This window comes from Pseudoliparis swirei, chromosome 18 (assembly GCF_029220125.1).
Source record: "Pseudoliparis swirei isolate HS2019 ecotype Mariana Trench chromosome 18, NWPU_hadal_v1, whole genome shotgun sequence".
Classification (NCBI taxonomy): domain Eukaryota; kingdom Metazoa; phylum Chordata; class Actinopteri; order Perciformes; family Liparidae; genus Pseudoliparis; species Pseudoliparis swirei.
In genome coordinates, this window is record NC_079405.1 from 28492512 (window position 1) to 28504508 (window position 11997).

The 11997-nt window shown below is 50.3% G+C and overlaps 2 protein-coding genes across 3 annotated transcripts; one reads left to right on the forward strand and one right to left on the reverse strand.

Moving 5' to 3' along the window:
* Nucleotides 1-6875, forward strand: LOC130208887 (calphotin). 2 transcript variants are annotated; one of them, XM_056438279.1, is made up of 3 exons: nucleotides 1-365; nucleotides 2420-2682; nucleotides 3666-6875. In XM_056438279.1, the coding sequence occupies exons 1-3, from the start codon at nucleotides 347-349 to the stop codon at nucleotides 4959-4961; spliced, it is 1578 nt and encodes a 525-aa protein (XP_056294254.1). In that variant the 5' UTR covers nucleotides 1-346; the 3' UTR covers nucleotides 4962-6875. The 2 variants fall into 2 exon arrangements, with proteins under 2 accessions (XP_056294254.1, XP_056294253.1); XM_056438278.1 differs by lacking the exon at nucleotides 1-365 and having other exon boundaries at nucleotides 400-2682.
* Nucleotides 6876-8518: 1643 nt separating this feature from the next.
* myl9b (myosin, light chain 9b, regulatory) lies at nucleotides 8519-10952 on the reverse strand. Its single transcript, XM_056437241.1, has 4 exons — nucleotides 10864-10952; nucleotides 9324-9553; nucleotides 8782-8943; nucleotides 8519-8719 (listed from the first exon to the last, which is right to left on the reverse strand). Exons 2-4 carry the CDS (start codon nucleotides 9505-9507, stop codon nucleotides 8544-8546), a joined length of 522 nt encoding a protein of 173 aa, XP_056293216.1. The 5' UTR covers nucleotides 9508-9553; nucleotides 10864-10952; the 3' UTR covers nucleotides 8519-8543.
* Between the last annotated feature and the right edge of the window lie 1045 nt (nucleotides 10953-11997).

Genomic DNA, 11997 nt, shown 5'->3' on the forward strand with positions numbered 1-11997 from the left:
AAATAGAAAAGAAAGCTGGCGCTGCTCTGCGTGCAGGTAGAGAGAAGAGGAGCCGGAGACAACACCGACAACAACAACACAACACGGTGCTCTCGGTTTTTGGAGCGCGAGACCCGCGATGGAGACTCAGCCGCCGCAACGTGCCTCTGAACCCCCAAAGCGACGCGTTTGAGTCGGCGGAGACACGAGAGGAAGAACACAGAAAGAAGCGCAACACCTTCGGCTTCTTTTGGGAAGAAAAGTCCCCCTTGCGTGTGTGTGTGCGTCAGCCGTCGAGGGCACGCTTTGTACCGCGAGCACACTTTGGGGACAGCTGCGTGTTTCCAGCGCGAGGCATCAACAAAGAATGAAAGCGTTCAAACGAGGTGAGCGGCGTCCGGCATCGTGTTGTTCGCTCCGCGGCGCCATGCGCGTCGCTACCAGACACAAAGTAGTGCCTGGTCCGCGTGCCCGCCGCCGCCGTGTGGGTTCTGCGCCGGGTGTGCGGGGCTTTGTGTGTGTGTGTGTGTGTGTGTGCTGTTGTTGCTCCAGGTTCGGAGGCTAGGAGGCTAGTTGTGTGTGTGGAGGCGGGCATGGTGTCCATCTGGCGGCGTGACATGCGGGAGGCTGCGCCGCGCCGGCCCCCTTTGTGCGCTCCAGATGGCGAATTCACCGAGTAGCTCGGTTACATGTCGGCGCTACTCCAGAAAGAGGGTTTTAAACTCTTATTTAGTGTGTGTGTGTGTGTCGTGACGTCACCACTCAGACAAAGCGGAGGGAAGTTGGTGTTCGTGACGGTCAGATTCAAAGTGTCTGGGGAAGAAGTTTCGGCCACCGCGGCTCTCTTTGTAGCGGGAGAGATGCGCGAGGAGCCGCCGATGTGACACAATGTGGCGGAGAGGAGGCGACGCGTCCTCGGGAGGAGCAACGCAACTTTGTGGTCGGCGCGAGGCGTCAAAGCCCGACGCGGCTGATCGATGTTCTTTAAGCTGATTTCGACTTGTATTCAGATGTTACTCCAGAGTTTGGTCGATATGACTCAAAATTCAGATTTGTTTCACAAATGTGTTTAAAATCTTTCTTTGTTGACAAATGTGTTTAAAATCAAATTTTAAAGTAATGTTTAGTGCCATGTTTCATAGTTTCATCCTATGCTACTCATCTAATGTTTAACCAACTGTGGCGTTGTTGTTGTTCTTCACAAATATATTTACACAATTCGACTAAAATCTTGATTTTTGTTGACATGTGTGTAAAATCACATTTTAAAGTGATGTTTACTGTAAGGAGCCATGTTGGGAACCCTGACCTTCACATCGGACAACACACTCACCCGACTTTAATGTTTGATGTTGTTAATCTTTATTAATTTGTTGCTACCACAAATTACAAATCACCTCCATTAAAACATTTAAATCCAGAGCTCTCTCACATCACGTGTCGGGTAATCTCACTACATGAAATACACTTTATTTTTTTAAGTAACTCATCTTTCCTAACTTATTAACTTAAAACCACGTTTTAAAGTGATTTTTATGATTAATTCCACAGTTGGACGACACACGTAAACACATGTTGTTCATAATTATTATTTGGTAGCGCAAATGAAACATCTGTTCCGTTAAACCATTTAAATCCAGAGTTCTCTCTGTTTTTGTTCCAGGAATCTAACAAACTGAAATGCACTAAATGTGTATTTTTTAAGTAACTCATATTTCCTAACTTATTAACTTAAAACCACGTTTTAAAGTGATTTGATGTTTAGTTTCACACGTAAACACATGTTGTTGCACATAATTATTATTTGGTAAAATCTGTTCCTTTTAAACCATTTAAATGAAGATCTCCCTCAGTTTTTTCTCGGGGACTCTAACAAACTGAAACATTAAATGTGTTTTTTAATTTAACCCCCACTTCCCTAACGTGGTTTTTTTTTAAAGCACCCGTTGTTGCCGAGGAATGCCGAATTGAAAAGCTTAGCGTGCGCTGCCGGTCGTTGAGGGCCGGCGTGTGACGAGCTGAAGACGAGCTGAAGAGGAGGTGGCCCTCGGCCCTCGACGGGCTCCTGGCTGCTGCCTCTGTGATGTTGATGCACACAATCTGCTTTGTGAGGCCGGCGCTGCCCGGGGGTCGGGTTTCACCCACAGGACACAGCACTGCATTCTGGGGCCCACCCCTGGGATCAGGCATGCTCCATTTTGAGGGGAGATTCTCTCTGGTGGCCAACACACACACACACACACACACACACACACACACTGCCCCCCAAACAGAGTCCAAGCCCCCCAAAAGGACGTGGATTGGATTTGTTTCCTCGCTTTTTAAATTGGGTTTAAAGTAGCTTGAGTTGTGTGCAAAGTCTAAATGTTTCTGCAGCCGGTCCAGACAAAAACAATAACAACAACAACAATAACAACACATGTGCCTTCCTCCTCCTCAGCTCTGGAAGAGGAGCACCGGCCGGACCAGGAGCAGAACTCCTCCGCCGTGTCGGACAGCGACGACGGCGGCGGCGGCGGCGGCTCCCCGCTCGACCTGTCGGGGAGGGGGGGTCTCTTCGGGAAGCGGCGTCGCCGCGGCAACCTGCCGAAGGAGGCGGTGCAGACACTGCGCAGCTGGCTGTACGAGCACCGCTTCAACGCCTACCCGTCGGAGCAGGAGAAGCTGAGCCTGTCGGGCCAGACCCACCTCTCCGTGCTGCAGGTGAGCAGCTGAATATCATTTATTTCACTGTTTGTTATTGGCGGCACGTCATTACATTATTACTCGTCTTGTCGCATGGAGGGCAGATCACAGCCGGCACGTCTGAATAAATACTAATCATTTAGAAAGGGGCAGAACTTCTTCTCCCCTCTTTACCGCCGCCGTGACGGCAGGACAACCTGACGGCGTTTACACGCGGCTCCCGAGGCGGTCCCAGCCGTCCCGTCTTCACTCCTCTGCGTCAGAAGTAGACGTTTCCTCTTCCTCCTCCCTCCCCCCGCCCCCTCGACGCTCTCGTGCATTAAGAGAAGGCTGATCACAGATCGGCGGCGTGTAGTCAGGCAGCTGGAATGCTTTTCCGGCTTCTCTGTGGTTCACGCGGCGTGTTTGAGGCTCGGACCTTCATCATTGCCAGCTGTCTGGAGGAGGGCATCTCGTGGTGTGTGTGTGGGGGAGGCCCCGCCACTAGGGGGCGCCAGTCAGGCCTCGTGTGTGGGGGGGGGGGGGGTCTTTAAAGTCACAGGTCGTAGTACTTTTCTTTTTTTCAAGCTCTCGAATGCATCTTGGCGAGAGCTTTCTGAACGGGAGAGTTATGGATCCGGCTCATTAAAAAATAAAGTCTTTAATAAAAATTGAGGCCCTCCAAAAGAAACCGGTCAAAGTATAGCTGTCTGACTTTTTTGGGGGGGGGGGGGGGACATCCAGGGCATTTAAAAAGAAATTAGGGTCACTTTGTTGAAACTTGTGAAATAACATTTACCTTTTCATTCAAAAATGTTCAATTAATTTTCATTAAATAATGGAATAACGTTAAAATGGATATAAGAATAGTTTAATAAAAATACAGACACAATAAATCATGATAATTATTAGAGATATATTTTATTTCTGTGTTTGCGATGCTGAATCTGACTGAAAAGCTTTTTATTGTTATTAAAGTATAACGTTTGTGTCTCCGTGACGCTTCTTCCTCTTCCTCTCAGATCTGTAACTGGTTCATCAACGCCCGGCGCCGCCTGCTGCCGGACCTGCTCCGCAAGGACGGCAAGGACCCCACCAAGTTCACCATCTCCCGCAAGGTCGGCGGGAAAAGCGACGTCCACGCCGCGACCCACGGGGGCGGAGCCAGCTCACCTGAGAGCACCTCCTCCTCCTCCGCCGCCGCCGGCTCGTCTCAGCAGCGGCCGTCCGTGATCCGCGCCGCCCCGACGCTGGACCTCGTCCTCCTCGGCAGCACGGCGACCGCCATCCTGACCGGCGCCGGCTACCCGGGGAAGGGCGGCTCGGTCCAGGCGCTGATGAGGCTGGACACCCAGAGTCTGCTGAGGGAGGCGGAGGAGCAGGGGGCGGGCACCGTTTGTCTCGCCGGCGCCGCCACGCCGATGGCCGCCAGCGCCGGCCTCTTCAACACGCCGCCGCCGACGCCCCCCGAGCTGCTCCCCGCCCAGGACTTCAGCGACCTGCGGCTCCTGGTGGACGCGGCGCTGCAGCGGGCGGCGGAGCAGGAGAACCTGAAGAGAGAGAGCGGACCCGCCGCCGGCGCCGTGAAGACCGAGCCGGCCGAGTACGGCGACTCGGGCGCCACGCCGCCGCCAGAGGACGGCCAGCAGGTCATGGACCCGACCCGGGTGCAGCGCCTGATGGAGACGGCCATGGCCGTGACGGCGGGGAAGGATCCGCTGCCCCTCCGGTCCCTGGCGGCCTCCGTGCCGGTCCCGGCGCCGAGGCTTTCTCCTCTCCTGATGAACAAAGTCCTCTGGAGCCCCGTGGAGACGGACGCCAGCCCGCCTCAGCTCGCCGCCGCCCACCTCTTGAAACCAGCCGCCGTCGGCCCGGCGCCGCTCGTCCCAGCCACGAGTCCCGCCGGCGCCGCTCACCCCCGGACTGTGGCGCCCGCTCCGCCGCCGGCCGTCGCCTCTTCTTTCCCGAACGCCAGGGCGATCTCGCTCTACCGGCCGTTCCACATGTCGCCCATCTTCCCGGCCCGCGTGCCGTCGTCTCCGGCGCCGGTCCACGGCCCGGTCCGCACGTCGACTCCGGCTCCTCTGGCCGCCGCGGCCCAGATGTCCTCCTCTACGCCGCCGATGATGCCTCTTCTGGGCCTCACTGCTCCCCTTCAGCCCTCCTCTTCCTCCTCCTCCACCAGCAGGAGTTCTGCCGTGGTGCCCAGCGTTTGGAGCATGGTGCAGCCCGGTTCTCTCCAAGGGGTGAAGACCCCCATCCCCGCGGTGTGGGGTCCGCAGCACAGCCTGCACACCGTGAGCGAAGCGGTGAACTAGGGGCTGGAACACACACACACACACACACACATACATATACACACATATATATACATGTGTGTGTGTGGGGTTGGAGAAGCCAGACATTCCTGCTGCTGGACAACGCTGTACATAGGAGAATGTATCTTCATCACAAGCCCCGCCCCCTTCCCGTCACTCAGCCTGCAGAGCGGCGCGAGAGGCTTCATGGTTTGTGTCCTCCGAGGCGCCGGCTGGTGAGAACCCTTTTATTACTTTTTATTTACTTTTTTCTACGTCGTATCTTAAAGGAAACATTCCTCAGCGCAGAGGTTTTTTTTGTGTGTCTTTCTACATTTTATAAAACGCGGTGCGAGGAAAACAAATCCCGTAATTGTACGAAGCCGACGAGACTTCAGTAGCAGGACGAGACTTCAATGAATGTAGCACACGCAGCTCCAGGAGGAGCGAAGAGGACGGGAACAGGTTGTTTCTTCTCTCCACGCTCAGAAACAACAACAACAACCTCTCAGAATGCATTTTTACTCTTTCCACTTCTTTTTCTTTCTCCCTTTGGAAATGACACCAGAAGGGGAATTGATTGTCCTGCAGCGAGTGAATGACTCGATGTGCCCCCCCCTCCTCCTCCTCCCCCCTCCTGCCTTTTTTATAGCTTCGGAGCTTCATTGTCATCTCGGACCTCTTCGCGGCGCCCTCCAGCGCCACATGTGTCTTTGTGAAGCGGCGGTTCTGTTGCCTCCGCCGGGTGTTTCAGGGATTGATGTTGAGGAAGAGGAGGAGGGGTGGGGGGAGGGGCTGGATCTGTTACAGAAATCCATTTGAGTGAAGCGAGGCGGTCCTACGGCGCCGAGCGCCGCAGCTGAAAAGCCTTTTACCGGCTTTTTCTTTTTTCTCTCTCGTCTGATGCAAAGAAACACTTTAAATGTCGGATGCTCTCGTTTGGGGCCTGAACGCATCGTCCCGAGCCATTATCTTTTGGGCATTATGAGTTTTTTCGTTGTGTTTTTTTCAAAACCCGAACGCCTCGCCGGTGAAACGATGCGTTCAGTGTCTGGAACTGAAAGCTGACGCGTTTAATTTGTTCTGAACTTTTTTATTGTTCCCGTTATTCCCGGATGCTTCCCACCTGTGTTTAGAAATGGTTTCTCTAGAGTTGCTCATCACTCACAGAGCTGTAGTTTCCATGAAACTGTCTTCGCATCAACAACAACATATATATATATTGGGCGTCCTTTTTTTAACGGTGGAAAAGGTCCCGTGTGAATAATACCGTAGCAGGATTGTCTCGTGCGCGGGGGCCGGGGGTCATGTGACCGGTCACCTGACCCCCGACCCCCAGCCAGCGCCTCTTATTCCCACGTCGCTGTGGAAGTGTTTTTACTTGTTTTCCTTCAGTTACAGGAACTCGACTGCATTTATACCTCAATTTACACAGACTTGGGTCACATGTAGAATACTAAGTATTAAAGTGATATTTTTATTGTTCGTCCTGCATCGCTGTGACGACACCTTCCATCAGTTGAGATTAACTGGAAACGGCGGGCTGAAGATTCGGCTTTTTTTTATTTTTTTATAGCGATGTTTATATTTGTGATTTTTAGACGACGTGATGACGCATGTACATATTTTCAGTCCTGTTCTTTTTTTTTTCTCTTCATGTTTATCGGCATATACTTTATCTCAGAACTGTAGTTTTTTTTTTCTCTTCCAGCCAGAATGCTTTGAGATTTTTCCCAGCTCATGTTCGTGAATCATGACCGACCGTTGGCAGCGAGCCGGGCTGCTGTGCCTTAAACCCACGACTGAGGGAATAGCCCCTTTTTATATTAAAAACTTCTCCAATAGTCTGTGCAATATATGCCTTAAACTTTAAATGTGTGTTTTTTTTGTATAAGCATTTCAAAGAAATAAAAGTTCAGTTTTTCATGAACGCTTCTCAAGTCTTGTGTTTCATTTAATTGAGAAAAATTAAAATTTATTTTTTTGACGTTTTCACAGAAGGATCCTGGTGTTGCGCAACATTCAAACTTCTACTTTCATGCTGTAATTATTTTCCTCTGAGGATCAATTAAACATTAATGATGATGTCATCATGTGCATCAGGATTTATCATATATCTGAATCTCTGGGTGGGTAATCAACACAAGTTAGTTTGAGTACGATGACCATTTATTTGTTAACGTTAAATATAAAGTTGGTGCGTTCATGGTCACACGTACATCTCAAACTGTTTTTAATAACTAGTCGCTGTGCAAAATAATTCGAAAATATCCAAAAGCAAAGATTGAATCCACGTGAGTAAGTAAATGCTTATTTAAAGAATAATAAACTTGAATTATTATTCAAACCTGAAGTCAAACTCACCTGAGCTTCAACGATGCGTTCAGGGACCAGTTCACGGAGCAGAATGCTCATTTATTTATTATTGATCATGGGGAAACAAACGATACAGACGAGGTGCAGGGGTGGCATCTGATTGGCTGGTAAGAGGTAAACACAGCTGTGTGACACACACACACACACCTCAGTCCGTGAAGACACTTTAACCTGTTATGGTAACAATACAAAATATTTCTATGAATCCCAAAATGTATCCCGAGTTAAAGAAACACGTTTATACATCTGAATGACTTGGGGGGGGGGGTCCTGGCCTCTGGCTGTGGGGTCTGAAGGTCTGGCTTTGGGGGTACTCTGTGGGGGTCTGGCCTCTGGCTTTGGGGGTACTCTGTGGGGGTCTGGCCTCTGGCTTTGGGGGTACCCGGTGGGGGTCTGTCTTGGGGGGCCCCAGTGGGGGTCTGGCTTTGGGGGTACTCTGTGGGGGTCTGGTCTCTGGCTTTGGGGGTCTGGCCTCTGGCTTTGGGGGTACTCTGTGGGGGTCTGGCCTCTGGCTTTGGGGGTCCCCAGTCCCCAGGGGGTCTGCCTCTGGCTTGGGGGTCTGGCCTCTGGATTTGGGGGTACCCGGTGGGGTCTGGCCTCTGGCTTTGGGGTCCCAGTGGGGTCTGGCCTCTGGCTTTGGGGTACTCTGTGGGGTCTGGCCTCTGGCTTTGGGGTACTCTGTGGGTGTCTGGCCTCTGGCTTTGGGGGTACTCTGTGGGGGTCTGGCCTCTGGCTTTGGGGGTACTCTGTGGGGGTCTGGCCTCTGGCTTTGGGGGTACTCTGTGGGGGTCTGGCCTCTGGCTTTGGGGGTCCCCAGTGGGGGTCTGGCCTCTGGCTTTGGGGGTTCCCGGTGGGGGTCTGGCCTCTGGATTTGGGGGTACCCGGTGGGGGTCTGGCCTCTGGCTTTGGGGTCCCTGTGGGGTCTGGCCTCTGGCTTTGGGGTACTCTGTGGGGTCTGGCCACTGGCTTTGGGGTACTCTGTGGGGTCTGGCCTCTGGCTTTGGGGTACTCTGTGGGGGTCTGGCCTCTGGCTTTGGGGGTACTCTGTGGGGGTCTGGCCTCTGGCTTTGGGGGTACTCTGTGGGGGTCTGGCCACTGGCTTTGGGGGTACTCTGTGGGGGTCTGGCCTCTGGCTTTGGGGGTACTCTGTGGGGGTCTGGCCTCTGGCTTTGGGGGTACTCTGTGGGGGTCTGGCCTCTGGCTTTGGGGGTCCCCGGTGGGGGTCCCCTACTCGTCGTCCTTGTCCTTGGCGCCGTGCTTCAGGATGCGCGTGAACTCGGCGTAGTTGAAGTTGCCCTTGCCGTCGATCGGCGCCTCTCGGAACAGCTCGTCCACCTCCTCGTCCGAGAAGCGGTCGCCCATGGTGGTCAGCAGCTCCCTCAGGTGGTCCTCGTGGAGCACACCTGGAGGACACAGACCCCCGTTAGGCTCCAGACACCACGGGGGGGGGGGGGGGGGGACTCACCTGAGCCCTCCTCGTCGAAGCAGGCGAAGGCGTTGCGGATCACGTCCTCCGGGTCGGTGCCGTTGAGCCGCTCCCCGAACATCGTGAGGAACATGGTGAAGTTGATGGGCCCCGGGGCCTCGCTCATCATGGCCTCCAGGTACTCGTCAGACGGGTTCTTACCTGAGGCCAGAACATGTGTATATATATGTATATATATATATATATGTCTGTGTGTATATTTATATATATATATAAATATATATTTATACATGCCTACAAATATATATTTAAAAAATACTGTGTATATTATATGTGTATAAATATATATTTATATATGTCTACATATATATATTAAATATATATATATTTATATATATGTGTATATTTATATATGTATATATATATATATATGTAGACATATATATTAAAAAATATATATTTATAAATATATATATACATACATGTATCTATGTGTATATATACATGTGTATATATATACACATATATACATGTGAGTGTGATCTCCCTGACTAGGGGGCGGGGCCTCAGCAGCGGCGTACCCAGCGAGGCCAGCATGTCGTGCAGGTCCTCCTTGTCGATGAAGCCGTCTCGGTTCTGGTCGATCATGTTGAACGCCTCCTTGAACTCTTGGATCTGGGACTGGTCGAACATGGCGAACACGTTGGAGGTCGCCCGCTGGGGGCGCTTCTTCGTGGTCTTCCCCTTGGCGCGCTTGCTCGACATGGTGGCGTCCGGGTCTGGGGTCTGGGTCTGGGATCTGGGTCCGGGTCTGGGTTCAGAAAACAGAGCTTGTATTATAATAATAAGGCTCCATCAGGGACTTTTAAATGTTACAGCATGTCCCCGTCTCCAGCTGTCGTCATGGCGACGGGCGTGAACGTCTCCTCCAAGCAGCCGACACACGACTAGAGCCGCACTCAGGAGCTGCTCTGTGTGTGTGTGTGTGTGTGTGTATGAGTGTGTGTGTAAGAGAGAGTATGACTGTGTATGTGTATGTGTGTGTATATGAGTGTATGAGTGAGTGTGTGTGTGTGTGTGAGAGAGTGTGACTGTGTATATATATATATATACACAGTATATATATATGTGTCAATATATATATTTACATTTATATACATATATATATATAAATATATATATGTATATATATGTTTACATATATATGTAAATATATATTTACATATCTATGTAAATAGACATGTCTCTCTCTCCTCCAGAGTGAAGACACGTTACACACACACTCACAAATACACACATATATATATACACACACAAGTATACACATATATACACTCACAAGTATACACATATATATACACACACATTTGCACACACACACACACATATATAAATATATATTTACATACACACACACACTTGCACACACACATATACATATATACACATATACATATACACACACACAAACAGAGTTAACCTGATGCCTCCAACCTGTGTGAGGAGTTAACTTTCATCCAGCGGGAACACAAAGCTCCTCTGTCCCTTCAGCCAGCACGAACACACACACACACACGTACCCACACACACATGTACACACACACACACACACACACTACAGTCATCCTTCTCTCCTCGCAGGTCACCACGACTCAATACTGAAACTCCAACGGTCAGGAATGCCAAAAACAAACAACATCAGAGGCTCCTGTGTGTGTGTGTGTGTGTGTGTGTGTGTGTGTGTGTGTGTGTGTGTGTGTGTGCGTGTGTGGATGAGATCTAAATGGGTCACCTGCATTCAGACATTCCTGTGTAATGCGCCGTATAGTGATGAGATGGAAGAAGACGACACACACACTAACACTAACACACACACACACACACACACACACACACACACATTAACACACACACACTCACACATTAACACACATACACACATTAACACACACGTCTAAAGGTGAATTAAACGTCTCTCTTCATGTTAAATGCTTGTAACTCAGCCCGGTGTGTAACCTAATCCTGAGCTCTTCACACATGGAAATAAAAACACATCAAACATAATTTTTCCCTGACACCTTGAACGCACCACGGAGGTTAAAATGAGCTTTTGGTTCTCACCTTCGGCTTCAGGTAGCAGTCTCTGGAAGTATCGCGCGCTCCTTTTGTCTCGGTCCAACACAGCAGTGCGAAGAGGAGGAAGCAGCCAGTCCTCCTGCAAAGTTTGTTTAAAGAATAAGGCCACGCCCCCTTCGGTCCCCTCCCGGCCAATGGGGAGGGCGGACCCGTCCCGTCTGGAGACACGCAGGACCCAGGCCGCTTCTCCATACAAGGGAGAAGAATGCACGCGCAGCGTTGGGATGTTTTGGATGGGGGGGGGGGGGGGGGGATGACAGGAACTACGATAAGGCTGCCTTATTTAGAAAAGAGAAGAAGAAGAAGAGAACACATGTAGAGGAGGAGGAGGAGGGCACAGAGCAGGGCTGGAGGCCAATGTTTGTGTTGCAGGCTCTCCTTAAATAGCCATCATGGGGGAAGCCCTCCGTTATTTTAATAACATGCTAACTTATGAGAACATTATTCACAGTGGCAACAGGTGCAGGACGCGTGTCATGATGTATACTAACATAAATGTTAAGATGTTGGGTTCTGAATAAACTCACATCTTCATCTCCTTAAGTGGGCAGTGCATCATGTTCATCACAAGAGGAGCAGATGTTTTGGGTTGGATGATAACTTTAAATGCAAATACAATATTATTTTTGTTGCAACCCCGTTGCCCTTTCTATTCTGTGTCTATTGAATATATAACACACACACATGTGTGTATTTCATTGTAAAACTGCCATGTAATAGTCAGTGTTGCTGTGACGTCATGATGAGGGTCTCTGATAGTGCCCAGCCTTCTGCTCATTGGACTTTTTATTTACAATTCCCTATAGCTCTGTGCTTGAGTGGGAATTCCAAGAATATATATATTAAATATATATATTTCTTTGTTTCAACTGCTTTGTTTAAACAATGCAGATTACCCACATGTTAGTAAATACATCAGAGTAGTGGCAGTACATGATTGCTATTTTATTAGAAGTGGAAATAAAGACGAAGAATCGATACAGGGCATGAAAGGAGGCGTCTGGGTGCAGCGACGCCCCCTGCTGGCCGTCACGAGTTATCATTCCTGACAACCATGAATAAAGAAATAACGCGGGAGGACTGCACACACGTGACGTTGTGAGGCACACACACATACAC

Excerpts from the sequence above, each read along its gene's own strand:
- myl9b (XM_056437241.1), bottom strand. The coding sequence starts at position 9,507 with ATGTCGAGCAAGCGCGCCAAGGGGAAGACCACGAAGAAGCGCCCCCAG. Across the intron at positions 8,944-9,323 it reads CGACATGCTGGCCTCGCTGG|GTAAGAACCCGTCTGACGAG; the intron begins GTACGCCGCTGC and ends TTCTGGCCTCAG. Across the intron at positions 8,720-8,781 it reads CTTCGACGAGGAGGGCTCAG|GTGTGCTCCACGAGGACCAC; the intron begins GTGAGTCCCCCC and ends TGTGTCCTCCAG.
- LOC130208887 (XM_056438278.1), top strand. The coding sequence starts at position 2,344 with ATGTTTCTGCAGCCGGTCCAGACAAAAACAATAACAACAACAACAATA. Across the intron at positions 2,683-3,665 it reads CCCACCTCTCCGTGCTGCAG|ATCTGTAACTGGTTCATCAA; the intron begins GTGAGCAGCTGA and ends TCTTCCTCTCAG.